General features: G+C 44.4%; 1 protein-coding gene across 1 annotated transcript in view; it reads left to right on the forward strand.

Moving 5' to 3' along the window:
- LOC107115082 (epithelial chloride channel protein-like) overlaps positions 1-16,970 on the forward strand; it is a 63,973-nt gene that overhangs the window by 39,719 nt on the left and 7,284 nt on the right. Inside the window, exons 14-16 of the mRNA XM_015416683.1 lie at positions 11,737-12,009; positions 12,253-12,388; positions 13,190-13,243. Of these exons, the coding sequence (XP_015272169.1) occupies positions 11,737-12,009; positions 12,253-12,388; positions 13,190-13,243 (463 nt within the window). The remainder of the gene's footprint in view (positions 1-11,736; positions 12,010-12,252; positions 12,389-13,189; positions 13,244-16,970) is intronic.

Genomic DNA, 16,970 nt, shown 5'->3' on the forward strand with positions numbered 1-16,970 from the left:
CCTGTCTTGTTGCATCGTTCCTCCTGCTGCCCCCCCCCCCTCAGTGCTAGTGGTTCCACTGCCTATAATTTTCTTATGAATTGCCATAACAGAAAGGATGACTGAAAAAAAGTATTTCATCCTCAAGGTGCCCCCCCTTCCCTTGGTGCCGTTAAGCACATGCTTATTCTGCTTAATGGTTAATCCAGGGCTACTTTGACTATGTGCCAACCTGACCGAAGATACTCCTGCCTCCCCTTTGCCTTCAGCTGAGACCTCTGGAGGCGTGGCCTAATAGAGCCTTGCAGTTCTAACAGAGGGAACTCTTCTACTGCAGACCAACACGGCTCCCCACCTAAGCTTGCCATTCACAGTAGCTCTCTGTGAAAGGCACCAGCCTGGCATAAGACATGGCTTGACTATTGTGACTGCTTCAGCTTGGCTCCAAGGTCAGAACCTTACACTGAGCTTCTTACTAATGCCTAGTTCACAGGCTGACACAGAGACAGCTCAGTCCCACCTTTGTCTGTCCCTCTGTTGGCTCCAATCACTCTAGACTCTAAAGCAGCCACTAGGAGCCTTCTGCTAATGCTTTCTGCAAAAGGTTAACCCGCTCTATTCCACCTTATTCTAAAGACTAATACACTGACATTTTCAGCAGCCAATCTGCACTCTTTAAAGGATTAACTCTAAGGGGCTGTTGGCATCATAGTTCTCATTTCACAGTGGAGGCATGGCTTGCTGTTGCCACCTCTGGGGAACCTGGAGCTGTAGCCTTCCTGAGGGCACACCTGAGCATTGTGCCCCTCCTCTCAGTTCCATAACAGCCTCTGGAGATGTGCTGTCTTAGGGATCCTCAGCTGTTTCTGTTTTCCAGTAGAGGTAACCAAGCATTTTGAAGACAGTTTTCCTGTCGCTTCCATGTAAGTTTGTGCAAACTTTGACCATAGTTCTTCCTTCCTTCCAAGGAATGACACTATCTTTCTCCAGAGTTCTCAGCCTCATTGCTGCTTCTCATGGGGGAAGATGTTATTTCAACTGAACTCAGCCTGGGGAATTTCAGACAGCCCATATATTCTGGTACAGGAACGGTTCCCTAACGGTTGCTGGTCTGACATTTCAGACAGAACCGTTTTAGTAACGGTTCCCTACTGGAATATATTTTCACTTTCAGACAGAAATGCTTCTGTCCCGTTCAGGAAACGTGGCTGAAGCGTTTTACCTGTAAACTGCTTCCAAGCGGTCTTCAATTTCTTGTACCATTTCTGAAGTGTGATTTCCCGCCCTTTTTTGCCCTCGCGGGCAATTGCTGTTTTTGAACGTTTGTTTTAGAGCGCTATAGTGCTATAACGCAACGCCGAAACAGCACTATAGCAACCCCACTGGAATGCCTGGACTCCACTGGGATACATGAGATGGCTACATCTGACACCTGCAAACAAGTACCCCACTGGATACAGCCTTCAAGCGGGAGATCAGGGCATCAGTGATTGGTGATATAGATGTTGCTAACCCTTCCATGCCCGAAGATGAGTCAGGGGAAGGTGATGGGTTGCGACAAGGCAGTTATGGAGACCATGACTAATAGATCAGTAGCCTCTCACACAGTCACACAAAACCACTGTAACCAGATAAGCCTATCACTCACCAACTTCAACCCACAAAGATAAGGGGCTTGCCTCCCTGTCCTTTATACCTGACCCAGCTCTGTGCCAGTCACTTCCCAGCCAATCGCCTCTTGGCATGGATGGGTGCACATCAGGCTGGGTTAGCAACATCTGTCTCACCAATCAGTGATGCCCTGATCTCCCGCTTGGAGCCTGTATCCAATGGGGTACTTGTTTCCAGGTGGCAGATGTAGCCATCTCATATATTCCAGTGGAGTCCAGGCATTCCAATGGGGTTACTATAGTGCTGTTTTGGTGTTGCGTTATAACGCTATAGCGCTCTAAAACGACCATTTTAAAAAAGACGAAGTTTGCCCGCGCGGGTGAAAAAGGGCGGGGAAAAGCGGTGCAGTCTGAAATGCCAAACTGCTTCAGAGATGGCTCTTTACCGGTAGGGGAAAGGCTTGTGTGAAATGGCAGCCCTGTATCGGTTTACTCCAAGACAGATCAATAATGGCTTAAAACCGGCTTTAAAATGGTAATGTGAAATTCTCCCTTGTCTCTAGAGTCATTCCTAAATTATGCTATTTGCAGATTAAATGGCTCTTCATCTCTAATTCATCCTCTGTAGATGTGAAGGCCCTTTAACTTGTTAATCAGGTCCTTATGATCCTTCTATCATCCCCTTTTGAGGGAGCATGACACTTCTTTAACCCTGCCCTGGAGGATAAACAGCATTGGATAAAGTACAGTTTAGGCCATTCAACTTTTCCAAGGACAGACCGCTTCTGTGCCCAGTAAAGGAAAGATCCACTGGCACTTTATGTTTAACAGTATTTATTTTAATATGAGCTTTTGGGTCACCTGGCTCACTTTTTCAGATATTTCTGTATATCACAGCCTCTGACTATTTTAGCTGATGCACAGCCCAGTTTTTACAAGGGGTTAGTCACCCTGCCTAGGATTTCTGGGGCACAGACCAGTTTTACCCTGCAATTGTCCAGTTTTAGAGGGGTAATGCCCTAATGGGCAGGAACAAGGTCAGCGTTAAATCCTTAGGAGCTACCTCTTCTATTCCCCCTTCAATAACCTGATGTCTCAGGGCTACTGCACAGGTCTTGCAGGCAGAAATGCCAAGTTCTTTCCCCAGAATTCCCAACAAAAAAGTCTCCCATAGCAGACTTGTGAAACATCCTTTATACTCATTTGTCTAATCCTTTTAGTTGATTACTGTACAACAGAGAGTTTCAATGCTGTGGTTGGCTGACTTGTCTGCCACTCATTTTTCATACAATTCCTGTTTCACATCTGTGACTGCTGTGGACTTAGGCCCAACATCTTACTCACCTCGGGGAAGTTATGTGTCTTCCCATTAAGGGAACCATTCAGTTTGTTACTCAACCTGAGATGGAGAAGGGGTATTATTTTGAGTGCTCCTTATTTGTTAAGAGTGTGGTGCTACATTAGGTCCAGGTAATCTAATTATGTTAATTATAGTCTTTAAAGGTTTTGCTTGTCTGATTTATTCATACATCTCTCTACCCTTCATACAGAGAATCCCTCCACCGTTGGGTGTGCAAATGTAACTTCTGTTGAATTCAGATTTAAAGGGGGGTATAAAAAGAAATCCTTTTTCAATTAAAGAATTGAGGGAGTTCAAGTCTTTGACAGTGTGATCCTGCCTACTGACACCTATAGTAATGAAAATAACAGTAAGCAAGCTTCAAGTTCTCAAAGGCACAATTCAGAGTCCTTCAGCCTTTACTTTTCCTTGTCTCTTCCGCAGCTTATAAGGACTTTTTGGAGCAGCTTCTCCTTGCTCTGACAGAGAGTCCTCTCCGGAAGAATGCAAGTCCAGCTCAAAACTAGACTTGCTGTCCTCTTCTTTTTTCCCATCCTCTGGTCTTCCCAGCTGAACCCTTAGGAATTCTTGAGATTTCAAAAAGGAGTCAATCTTTTCTTTTTTATCTTTGATCTTGAAAGTAATGCCTTCTGGAAATAGCCTATGTAAGGAGATCTTGCTTAATAGCTGGTTTGATAAGGACTGCAGGCAGGCTAAGGCAAATCTAATTAAGATCTTCAAAGCTTTTCAAAGTGCTCCAAATCCTATCCTAGCAGCTGAAATCCAAAAGAAGAAAAAAGAATACAAGGCAATTTTGAGAGCCAAAAAGTTAGCCGACTCTCAAACCAAATGGTTGGCCTTGATCAAAGCTGCTAAGGCAAAAGATAGCAGAGAATTCTGGAAACTGGTTTCGAATTCCAATAGTCAATTCTCCAAGGTATCAGCCAGTAAGATTCCACCAAAACTCTGGGAAAATCACTATTCGACTTTGTTCAGTGCCTATCATTCTGATTTGTTTATTTCCACCCCTCTTGAGAATATCCCCTCCTGGGATCCGGTGTCTGTCCAGGACATTGAACAGCTAATTAACAACTTGAAAAAAGGTAAAGCTCCAGGCAGTGATTTTATCACTGCTGAAGCTTTAAAGGCTAATCTTGATTGGTGGGCCCCTATCTTGGCTAATCTTTTTACTTTTATTGATCAATCAGGCCAAATTCCAACTGAATGGGGTCTTTCCATAATAATTCCCATATATAAGAAAGGCAACAGATCTGACCCAAACAACTACAGACCAATTAGTCTGTTAAACGTTATCTGCAAGCTATATTCCCAATACCTTTGCCTCAAATTGTGTTCTTGGATGGCAACCGAACATATTCTTAATATTGAGCAAGCGGGCTTTAGTCATGGCCGCTCAACCCTTGACCATTGTCTGGTGCTGGATTATCTAATATATAAATATTCACAACATCAAAAAGGAACCCTTTTTGCCGCCTTTGTCGATATGAAGGCAGCTTTTGATTCAATTGACCGTGTGACATTATGGTCAAAATTGAATTCTACCACCATAGATAAAAGGCTTCTCCAGTTGATAATAAAACTCCACAGCAATAACACTCTCCAGATAAAATATACCTCGGACGGTAGACTATCCAAACCTATCCAGTCAAGGAGGGGTGTCAAACAGGGCTGTCCGTTAGCCCCTTTTTTGTTTAATTTCTATGTGAACTCTCTTATTTCTGATTTGCGTTCCATTGATGTCCATGCTCCCAAACTTAATTCCGAATATAAAGTGCCTATTCTTATGTATGCAGACGACACAATTCTTTTATCTTTGACTAGAATAGGTCTACAGCGAGCACTTACATCCTTTTCCAGTCACTGCCAGAAAAATCTGTTATCAATCAATTTTTCCAAAACAAAAATAATGTGCTTCAATCAGAGGCCAAAAAAATACATCTGGAAAATTAAGGGGAACGATGTTGAGCAAGTTAAGTTTTTTAAATATCTGGGGGTTACATTGGCATATAACGGTAACCCCTCTGCTCACATTAAATCAGTGGCTGTTTCCGCAGAAAGATCCGCTTCTGCTATATTAAGATTCTTCAGAAAAGATGGTGCTCATTATATTCCAGCTGCCTTGAAACTTTTTTCTGCTAAAGTTTTAGCCCAAATGCGTTATGGGACACAAATTATGCGATTCACAAATCTTCAGGCGCTTGAACTGGTTCAAACAAAATTTCTGAGATCCCTATTTAATACTCCAAGATGTACTCCCAATGTCATGGTGAGACAAGAAGCTGGTCTCAATACAGTCGAACTGAATATTTGGATGCATTCTCTCTGCTTTTGGTTGAAAACCCATCTTCTCCCCACCGGGTTACTTCCTTTTTTATTGGCTGCATCGCCCTATCCTCAGTGGTTCACTAGAGCCATTGATAAACTGAGATCTTTAGGACTAGACCCGTATCAACTTTTGGAAAGCGGCTATGCCAGGGCAAAATCTATTGTTTTCCAACGCCTCAGAGATATTGAGCTACAAACATCTTATGCTGCACTTCCGCCTCTTTTCAAATCTCTGAATTCCAAAAATTTTATGTCTGCCCCTTTATACTTAGCTAATATATCCAACCCGAATCACAGATGGGCCTTTTCCAGAGCCAGATTTGATACTTTTCCATCTGCAGTTCTTTTTGGAAGGTTTCAACGCATCCCCAGGCATTTGAGACTATGCTCATGCCCCTCGGAGTCAATAGAGACCCTTCCCCATATATTATTTCATTGCTCCTATTATGCAGAAGAGAGAGCCCTTTTAATTATGCCCTTGATAAGGTCATTTAGGTTCCAAGGACAACCAGTAATCCAGTCTGAGGAACTTTTGCTGAAATACTTACTGGAGGACAAATCCATGGCAATATCAAGGAAGGTTGCTAAATTTCTTTTTATTGCAATTATAAAGCGTAAGCACCTCCTTAATACTCCTCATGATGTCTCTTCTCTGTAACACTTCTCTTGAATGAATGAATTTTATTGTTACGGCGCTTAGCCAGCAATTGTAACACTTCTCGATAACCTGGAGATTGTTTTTGATTTTGTATGCTGTTTGACGGGTCTTTGACCGTAATAAACTGATTGATTGATTGATTGATTGCCATTTGTATCCAATTGTATTTGTCTGAAGAAAAAGCACAAGTTCTTTGTATTTTTTTCTCCATTGTCTTACTTCAAATGGAATATCCTTTAGCGTTCTGATAGTATTCTCCCCTACTTTTAGGGGTACTCCAGCAACCGCTTTCAGAATTGCATCCCGCACATACTTCTTCGAGAATCTTACGACAATTTCCCCAGGCAGATTATTTTTCTTTATGTAGCCTGAATATGATCGATAGACCACATCCATATCGCTCTGCAACACTTCTGTCTTCATTTCCATCACTGGGGCTAACAGTTCACTCATAACTTCTTTAAGATTCTCTCGCGATTCTTCTGGAATGCCCTGGAAGCGAATAATCATATTGGCCTTTTCCATTTGCACTTGTAGCAGTTGATCTTCCATGGAGACTTGTTTTCTTTCCAGCTTTAGCACTTTTTTCTTCACCTTCTGTGTAGTTGCAGCCACTTCCTTTACTTTCTCAGTATTTTGCTTCATTATTTGCAGCATGTCATTTATCTGCATTTGTTGCGCAGTAATACTTTGGGTTACAATTGACATCTGTTCCTTGAAGTTATTCAGATGTTCCAGCAGAGGGCGCATGTGCTCTGCTATAGCCTTCGCCACCTCACTGGTAGCTTCCGGTTTTGGGCTCTCTAGTTTCGCTTTTAAAAGTTTTTCTTTGTCCTTCTTCCCCGCCATCTTTATCGATTGTTTACCTTCACAAATTTTTTAAAAGTCTCTGAATGTGCGCTTGACCGCTTAGATTCACTTTGGTGAGTACTTCTCAACAGTTTTCTTCGCGTTTTCTTCCGCTCCCCCCTTCATTCGCTCAAAAGTTCATGCACGTGGGAGGAGTCCCTCCCCCGCTCGCCTTTTTCCTGTTCTTTGGGGTGGGGAGCTATCTTTTTCTTTTAAAATTGCTTTAAATCATTGACTCACGTTCATAGTTGGTCATTCGACCCCGCTTTCAACTTCATTTATGTCGCTCGATCTCCTGCGCTTGCCCCGGTCAGCGTCACTAAGCCCATTCGGTCTCACAGCACAGAGGACCGTCGGAACGAAGAGGCGCCTCAATTCTCCGGCATTCCGCCATCAAAGAGGCAACCTCTTGGAAGTTCCATGGCCAGGGTCCCTTCGCTGGGTCCCTGGGGGGGTAAACGAGCCTGCGCACCCCCTCCTTCGGCTGAAGCGCAGCTTCACCCCCGGAGAGGTCCGGGAGGTGAGTCTGCTAACGCACCGCCATAAATCGGAAGTTTTCTTTTCCCTTGCCTGTTGATGGTTGGTTGTTGATCCTCTTGAAGGAAACCCCTTTTTATTCTTTTAATTGAGAGTGTTTTTACCTTAGCCTTTCTCAGTATTTAGTTGATCCTTAGTTTACTAAGATTGTTGACCTTTTTTGGCTTTCACACCTGCATTTTACATACCTTTATGTGACAGCATGACAGAATTTGATTTTTGGTATAAATTTCACTCTTCAGGGGATGCCCTGATTTTTCTGCTTCTTTTCCCATGGCACTCCTTTTGCCTCTGTAAATTAGTGCCATCTCTGATGCCTCTCCTATAGTCTGGGGGCCTTGCTGTGAGGGTGTGTCTCCCAGTTGCTCATGGTCTGCTGCAAAATTAGTTTGTTGTGCAAAATTAGTTTGTTGTGTTTTCATTATTCTGGTGCAAATCCTGGTGATGATTTTGGTAATTTTGGTCAGCTCTTTTAACTCACTGCATCAGTAGTCTCAATTTTTTCAGGTGGCAACTACCACTCCTTGACTCCCAAATCTTGTACCTCTAAGTGGGAAAAAGTCAGTACTGAGGCTGTAGCAGGAATTGTACCATGCTTCTGCTGGTTAGGATTCAAACATTCTGAACTTTCCTGTTTCTTATTGGCTTTTGAAAGACAGGTGTGGGCCAATAGAATAGCATGGCCAGGGTTATGGTTCCATCCCCATATGTGAGAGACCTGATTAAATCCAACCATGCACACCAGATGCTTACTTGAGTGCTATCTCTACCAGGGATGTTTATTGGAGAAAAGTCTATCCTCCCAATATGAATAATACAGATTTCTGAAAACATCTTTCTCAATCTCTTTTCTACTTTTTCCCCCTTCAGCCCAAGCTGAAGCCTTCTCCCGCATCATTCCAAACAGGGGTATAACCCATTGTTATCTTATTGCTTGTTGTACTTCCCTGGTGCTTCCTTCATAACTGGGATTTTAGTGTGCCACACGTCTACCTATGGAATGGGCATATTGTGGGTTCTAACCTATGTCTCCCCATTCATGAAAATTCACAGTGTTATGGTGTCCAGTGCCCTGCCCAGGGTTGTCTCTTACAACACTATCTTTATGATATTATTTCTGACTTTTAACAGCAGAGCACTTTCTTACATTAGATGTGAGTTTTCTTGGCTGCTCTGTCTACTAAGGAGCCAATACTGCTTTGTATTGGACATGCAGTCTCCAAGAAGGACCTGTATACAATCTCAGACAAGCCATCCTTGTGGATTGGCACACAGTATCAGACTCTGTCCTGGGTACATGAATGTTCAGTGTCCTTTACCTATCTTGACTGTCTCTTCCAGGGCCATTGTTTTTTTTCCCTGACACATTCCTGCATGGTATTTTGATTGGGACATTTGTAGAGCAGCCCTTGCTCCTTGCTCCTCTTGTGCCTAAGTTGGAGCGGCTCGGGGGTAGGGATCCCACTACCGACCTTCGATGGGGTGCCATTGGTGCCAGCGTTGAGGGTCAGGAGTCTGGGAGTGCTCCTGGATGCCACCTTAACAATGGAGGCCCAGGTAGCAGCCACTGCCAAGGCAGCCTTTTACCATCTACAGGTGATTAGGCAGTTGGTTCCCTTCCTCAAACGCAATGACCTGGCAACGGTGATGCAATGGTCACCTCGAGATTGGACTACAGCAATGCTCTCTACATGAGGCTGCCCTTGTTCCAAATCCGGAAGCTGCAGCTGGTGCAAATTGCAGCAGCCAGGCTGGTGATGGGCCTCTCTATTCGAGAGCACATCTGGCCTGTGCTGAGGGAGCTGCACTGGCTACCAATAGCATACCAGATTCGCTTCAAGGTGCTGGTTTTGACCTTTAAAGCCCTATATGGCCAGGGCCATGCCTACCTGACTGTGGCGCCTCTGCTGCTCCTGCCCGGGACTACCGCCAGTAGCCATGTTTTCTGTCGCCCCACCTGCGTTGGGGCCACCCCTCCCCGGGTCGCTGGGGTTGCTAATGAGGAGACGGGAAGGTAAAAGTCCTTTAGTGACAGAGTTCACCTCAGACGCGGACTCCTCAGAAGGTTGCACCACCTTCTTTGCCCGCCTGGGTTCTGCCTATTCTCTGGCTGTCTGCCCGTGCTGCGTGCTCTCTCTCTCACAAGCCGCACGTAGCTCACTGCCATAGCCAGCCCAGCGCCTCCTCATCGGATCGCTCCACACTTTCTTTTATTTCCCCCTGTGCTCCCAGCGGCCCCAGCGGCCCGGCCCTGCCCCCGCCTAAAGGAAAAGACGCCGAGGTGTCCGGCCCCGCCCCACCTTCCCTCGGCTTCCTGGGAGTGTCGAGGGTGGCAGCTGCTGCGATGGCGCACGCCTGGCCTCCGGGCATGGCCCGAGACTGCTCCCTCGCTCTTCCCGGGGAGGCATGGGTGGGCTGCTTGCGGGGTGGTGGCATCTCTCTCCCGGCAGGGCCGGGAGGCCCCCAGGCACATCCCGGCCGGTACCGGGACACTGACGGACTGCCTTTCCCCACACATTCCCCAGAGAGCACTGAGGTCGGGGACTCAACATCGCCTGACTGTCCCTGGCCAGACTGGCTATTACCAGATCTAGAGCCTTCTCAGTGGCGGCTCCATACTGGTGGAACGAGCTTCTGGAGGACATCAGGGCCCTGCGGGACCTCTTACAGTACCGCAGGGCCTGTAAAACGAAACTCTTCCACTAAGCTTTCGATTAGGAGCTGCCACTGAACGAGCTTTTGTTGTTGTTCAGTCGCACAGTCGAGTCTGACTCTTTGCGACCCCATGGACCAGATCACGCCAGGCCTTCTTGTCTTCCGCCGTCCTCTGAGGTTTGCTCAATTTCATGTTCATTGCATCTATGACACTGTCTAACCATCTCATCCTTTGCCATTCCAATCTTCTTTGACCTTCAATCTTTCCCAGCATCAGTGTCTTCTCCAACTGAATGAGCTACTGAACATCTATTACTGGCACTTTCTTTGGGATAGTCATACGGGGCCACCTACAACGATTGCCATCTGCACTATATCGCTTGTATTTAATCTGCATTTTATATCTTATTGTTGAATTTTATCTGTTTTATTGTAAATTATTATTGTACGCCGCCTTGAGCCTGCTTGTCAGGCAAGGCGGGCTAGAAATAGAAATAAATAAATAAATGAATTTATAAGCACCTTTGGATGAATGTCAGTATAGGATGCTAAGCAACTTTTGAGAATATAGTCCTCCTTGGTCTCTAGTTTCACACCTGCCTCCTTCAGTAAGTGAGCTTACTAGTCTCCCAGTGTGGAACTGTACAGAAGCCACAACAATGAAAACAGGGTGCACTTACCTATAGTTGTTGTTCATCAAATGGTCTTCCGTGGAGGCACACATCCCTCCCTCCTGCCCCTCTGTGAACTCTCTGGAATCTTAGTTTCTTCGGGTCTCCAGTGGTTGCATGGAGAGAACTGAAGGAGTAGCAGCCTCCTTCTCCTTGCCATGGTTTCAGCAGAACATCACCAAGGGGAAGAGGGGTGCTCCTAGAAAGCTCTGGATTTTTTTTTTCTGCTGCAAGCCTGTGCATGTGCCTACACAGAAAACCACTCAATGAACAATACTTAGAGGTAAGCACAACTTTGTTTTATTATCCAGAATTATGAGTTGAAGCCTTGTTCTCTTTTCTGCATAAGGAAGAATAGCCAAAGAACATTTTTATTTACGCCAGCGTTCTCTATCTGCAGCATCCTGAGACAGTATTACCCAGTTTCTGAGAAAAGAGGGTTTTTAACCTCAACTGTCCCCAGGCTTACCAAGTACTTACCGTGATTCGGTGGGGGACACATACTTCTTCCCAGGACCATTCCTGCACAGAAAACAGACGTGCCACACCATGCCGTCGCCAGGAAGGGACGCCGGGCGATGCTCTGGCAATGGAGCTGGAAAATCGATGGTACCATTGAGTTTTCAGCCCCATTGTCAGAGTGTCGCCCAGCGTCACTTCCTGGTGATGGCATGGTGCATTACAGGGAGGAATGTTCCGGCCGGGGATCATGTGTCCCCGCCGAATTGCGGTAAGTACTTGGTAGCCCTAACTGTCCCACAATTGTTGGTCTTTCTCTTACTGGACAGTGAAACTTTAGGGGGGTGTTGGACATGTTTCAGTGCATATTTTTAGGTTTTGGTAGAGAATAACAGCATGTGCCAAGGAGTTTTATTCACAGTCTTGTAAACTAAGTATGCCCTAGGCCATGCTGTAGAGTCCTTTGCAATATACAGGGATTCCATTAGCTAGATGTACATTCCAATCCAATATGGGAAGTATTCCCTGAGTGCAGGAAGTTTGAAAGCCCCTGATAGGGGCTATTATTTGGTTGTTATAATTTTAAAACGTAGGTTTCTAATGCCTATGTCTCATTTATATTTTATTTTGCAGTGGAAAGATATGAAATAAAAATGAGTAAAAATCCCTTGGAATTAAGAGATGCTACCTTTCATACAGCCATTTCTGTGAACACATCTGGTCTGACAACTGAGTTTGCAGGGATCAAACAATCCTTTCAATTTAAGCCTGAAAACTTCACAAAAGAAAATGGCACCACCATCTACTTTGCAATTCGTGGCATTGATGACAGCAACAATGTTGGAGAAGCATCCAATATAGCAAGAACAGTTGTCCTTGTTTCCACATTTCCTACTACCCTCCCTAGTACAGCCGGCAGTTATACTACAGCCTCTGGTACAGCCAGTAATTACACTACGACCTCTGGAACAGCCAGTAATTATACTACAGCCTCTGGTACAGTCAGTAATTACACTACGACCTCTGGAACAGCCAGTAATTACACTACAGCCTCTGGAACAGCCCCTAATTACACTACGGCCTCTGGAATGTCCAGCAATTACACCACAGGCTCTAATATGGAAACTACCTCTCTTAATTCTAATAAAGAAAACAATAACAGCATTATAAATACAACGACCATTATAGTGATCATAGTATGTGCATCTGTAGTTGTTATTTGTGCTATTATAAGTATAACAATATGTGTTTTAAAAAGAAAACCCAGAAATCCTGCATCAGCAATGTAATAACTTGACTTTTAAGATTTAGAAATTCTGTGCAGGATCCTATCATCCATGTACATGTAGTATTTTCTCATGATCCCCTCCACTGCAACAACTCCCTTAGATCCCTGGAATGATCACTCCTGGGGTTCACTCCCAGGGTTGCAGGATCCACAAAGAGAGACATCTCTGACAGTCGGCAGGCTAGAGTGAGGAGGAACAAAGGGATGAATCTGCCTCCTCCCCTTTGTAGAGCAGTGCATGTTGAAGAGGAAGGAGAAACAATTTCAACTCTTGAATCACTGACTCCACCCTTGCCAAGCCACACAGCTGTTCGGACATATGAGTCCTGTGACTAATTGCTGTGGGGTTTAGAAAGAACTGTAGCAGCAGACAGGGATGTAAAACTACGCCTTCTGCCCACAGAGTTGTCGGATACTGCTCACTAAATTATATAGTGAATTTCTAACTAAAGATGCAGAAGGATTTAGACTCTGTTGTTTTAGTACCTATACATTAATCCTATTTTTCCCTGTATCATCTAAATAGTAAAACAGACGTAGGCAGATTGTGTTGGATCCAGTGGAACATTTCCACTGGCAGAAGGGGTGTCTGATTTTTGATTTCCTCCCTCCTGTGGCAGACATTTGATTCCCCCCCCCCTGCTGTTTCTGGAGAATTCTCTGCCCCCTCCCTGGGAACAGCACTGGCTCCAATCCTGCAAATACTTGATCATATATGCATATTTTCTCCTCTTACACACTTTTAAATAAATAATCAATATGTGCACTTTATGTTCAGAAATGGTGTCTTGCTTCCAGGTTGTTCTTTCTGAAAACTGTGCAGACCATTCATGCAGTAACAAGATTTGTAAGGTACAACTTAATGAGAGCTCTGGCATTACTGCTATGGATGTGTACAGAAATTTCATAAGGGTTCTGCTCATTTTGTCCATTAATACTATTTTCCAGATTATTTAATACTAAGAATAAGGCCCGTTGTGGAAATAAATACAATGAGCTCTAGAAAGAGGCTCTGGGCAGGTGCCCTGTCCTTGGGCACTCAGCATCAATTTACTGTGATGACTTCAGCAGGGTATGACACAGAGCTTACCGTTTGATCCAGGGGAACTGATCTCTGCCATCTGAAGAGGAGTTGTAATTCTGAGTGATCTCTAGCCCTCCCCTGGAGATTGGCAACAATGGTTCCCCAGGAGGAAATGGCTGGTTTGGAGAGTAGAGTCTATGGCATTGTACCTGACTTGGAGGCAGCAGCCCTATCTCCTTCCCAGCCAACTATCAACATACCGTTATCTACCCAAGCAGGAGGGGAAGTGACCTCAGCAGGGTATAATGACTCAGAGTCCACCCTGCAAAGCAGCCATTTTCTCCAGGGGAACAGATCGCTACCATCTGGAGAGCAGTTTTAATTCTGAGTGATCTCCAGCCCTCACCTGGAGAATGAAAGTCATGGTTCCCCAGGAGGAAATGGCTGGTTTGGAGGGTGGAGTCTATGGCACTGTACCTGTCTGAAGTCCCACTCCTCAAACCCCATTATCTCCAGGCTCCACCCCTCAAATCTCCAGAAATTTCTCAACCTGGAGGTGGCAACCCTAGTTCCTTCCCAGGCAACCATCAATGTACTGTTATCTGCCCCCTGACGTCAGGTTTCCATCTCTTCCCCCCTCCCTGGAGCCTCTACCTAGGAAAAATAGTATTTCTCCACAGTAGGGACCAAAGCAGCTCACATCATTCTCCTCTCCCCCCTTTTGATTTTCACAACAACCCTATGAGGTAGGTTATGCTGAAAGTCTGTGAGTGGTCTGAAATCACCGAATCAGCTTCCACAGGAAGAACCTGAGTCTGGAAGACCCTGCTCTGAAGTGCTAACTCCTATGTCACACTGGCTGTCTTGGGAGGCCACCTCAGCAGGGTATAATGACACAGAGCCCATCATGCCATGATCTTAGTTTTTTTGATGTTGAGCTTCAAAAGCCCACTTTTGTGCTCTGCTCTTTCACTCTAAGCAGGAGGCTCTTTAGGTCCTCTTCACTTTCTGCCAATAGAGTCATATCGTCTGCATATCTGAGGTTGCTGATCTTTTCCCCAGCAATCTTAATTCCCACCTGTGATTCATCCAGGCCAGCATTTTGCATGATGTACTCTGCATATATATTAAATAAGCAAGGTGACAATATACATCCTTGTCGTACTCCTTTTACTATGCTAAACCAATCAGTCGTTCCATATCCGGTTCTAACTGTTGCTTCTTGACCCTCCCTTTTGGTTCAACCTTTTTTCCCCTTTAACCACTTCCTCTTCCATTTCAATTTGCTTACTTGGGTAAGGAGAAATCATACAAAATTTTGCTTTCTTGGTTACCTTTTATTACTTTGTATAAAAGAGGCCCTGAACTAGATGGCCCAGGCTAACTTGATCTTGTCATATCTTGGAAGCTAAGCAAGACCAGCCCTAGTTAATACTGAGATGTGAGACCACCAAGGAAGTTCAGGGTTGCTATGCAGAGACAGGCAATTGCAAACCACCCCTGAACTCTTCTTACCTTGAAAGCCCTGCAGGGTATCCTTAAGCTGACTGCGACTTGATGGTACTTTCCATTACCATAAAAGACAAAAGAAAATATGCCTTCCTTTTTGGGGGTGGGTGGGGGAAGTGCTATGCAGTAAAACTGGCATCATTTGTATAAAAGCTATATGGATATTGTTCTAGCGGAGCCTCCCTCTAATGGTCTGCAAAGAAAATTTTCCACTCTCATCATCAGAAGTGAGGACAGCACTCCATATCCATCCAAAACGCTTAAGCAACTGAATGATCTCAACTTACTGAAGATTTTCTTTTGGAATCATCTGGTAGAAAGAAAGGAAGTTAATTTTATCACTTAGCACTGGATCAAACAAGTAATAACTTAGCAAGTACAAAGGAAAAAATATTTTTAATATTTAGACATTTATCGCTCAGTTTTTAAAGCCAAGAGTTACATCATTGATGCAACAAATGTAATCCTCCAACAAATATCAATTCAAATTTTGAACTATTGGTTTTATTTATATATGAATGTATAAAATTGATCTGTATTTTTTTAAACTGCTCTCTGCCTTGAGAGTCCTGAGTATATATATTTAATCTGTGAGTACCCATCATGATTAAGTTAAATATCACGAGAAAGCTCGAATGCATCAACTAGTTGTGGCAATTGCAACAAAACCAATTTGACAGCATCTAGATGGGAACTCCAACATGTCTGAGGCTGTAACTACATGGTACGCCCAATGCATACTGTGCCACAGGTGTGCAATTGGACTCATAGTTAGATATACATTTGTGGGAACTCACTTTAAAAAGAGCTTGTTCATTCAGAACTGCAAGGGAGCACTGTGAGGGGGAAGGAGGAGCTTCTGGCTTCCCTCCCACCCTGCTTTTGCCAGCAGAAAGGGCAGTGGGGGCCTTTTTGCCCCCTTTCTCCAGCTTCACCTTCTTTGCTAGTGCTATTGTACTTAACAAATCAGCTTGATTTGTAAAAATAACTTGGTGTCTGTGTGGCTGAACTTGCCATCTTTAGTATTCTAAATGATTCTATAATGCTGCCGTTTACTCAGCAGAGCTGACCAAAGTACAACAGAGGATCCAAGATGTAAGCCACTCCTTGCCTTCTTTTACTAAGCCCCAGTAGAGGGCTTTCAAGGGCATCAGCCATAGTTTGCCCCTCACACTGGGAAACAGCAGTATCCTGCACAATGGTCTTTGGGAAACACCTGAATGATCTATTGGGAGTTCTTCCAAAGGATTTAATGACTACATTTTCCTTCCCACCATGACCACATTTATCTCCAAATAAACTTCCAAATCTCCTTTAAAATGCACTGGGATGCATTGGGAACCTATAAAATTATATTTAAAATATCTAAATGAAGATTTCCATACTGCAAATGGATATACTTGAACTTGTTCTGGTCTAACATGCCCAGTTCTACCATGGACCCATGGCGTACCTCTGTACAATATGTCTCCCCAGGTACTTTTTCTCCTCAGTCAAGATCCTGTGTTACCTGAGTTTAAACAAAACAGGTCAGATGCCATGTCAGGACCCCCAGCAACAACGAAGTACACACTTATGGAAAGGTTTTACTTTTATTGAAGCTATAGATGCGTTGACAGGAACACTATTAGGAATGGCGGGCTTCTTGTCTGTGAGTTCAACAACGCCGTCCACCCATGCATGGTCTGTAAGATGTTTAGTTCCAATATCTAGGGAGGCCAGGTGTGGGGCCAGAGTGTCTGAGATGAGTATATAGTCTATTCTGGTGAAAATGTTGTGCCTGGGTGAGAAATAAGTATAGTCTTTTTGGCTTGGGTGAAGGGATCTCCAGGCATCAATCAGGTGATATTTTTCTAAAAGTGGTTTTCGATTATTTTTTGGGGGGGATGACCTACTTGCCCTAGCTGAGTTGGGTTTCCAGGTTCTGTCCAGAGTTGGGTCCATAATATAATTCAGATCCGATCCTATAATCAATTCACCGTCTTGAAATTGCACTAATCCTGCCAGCGTGGCATCGATGAAGGGGATTTGTGCCCTATTTGGGGC

Source organism: Gekko japonicus, unplaced genomic scaffold (assembly GCF_001447785.1).
Source record: "Gekko japonicus isolate JY-2015 unplaced genomic scaffold, Gekko_japonicus_V1.1 scaffold16, whole genome shotgun sequence".
Taxonomy (NCBI): Eukaryota; Metazoa; Chordata; class Lepidosauria; order Squamata; family Gekkonidae; genus Gekko; species Gekko japonicus.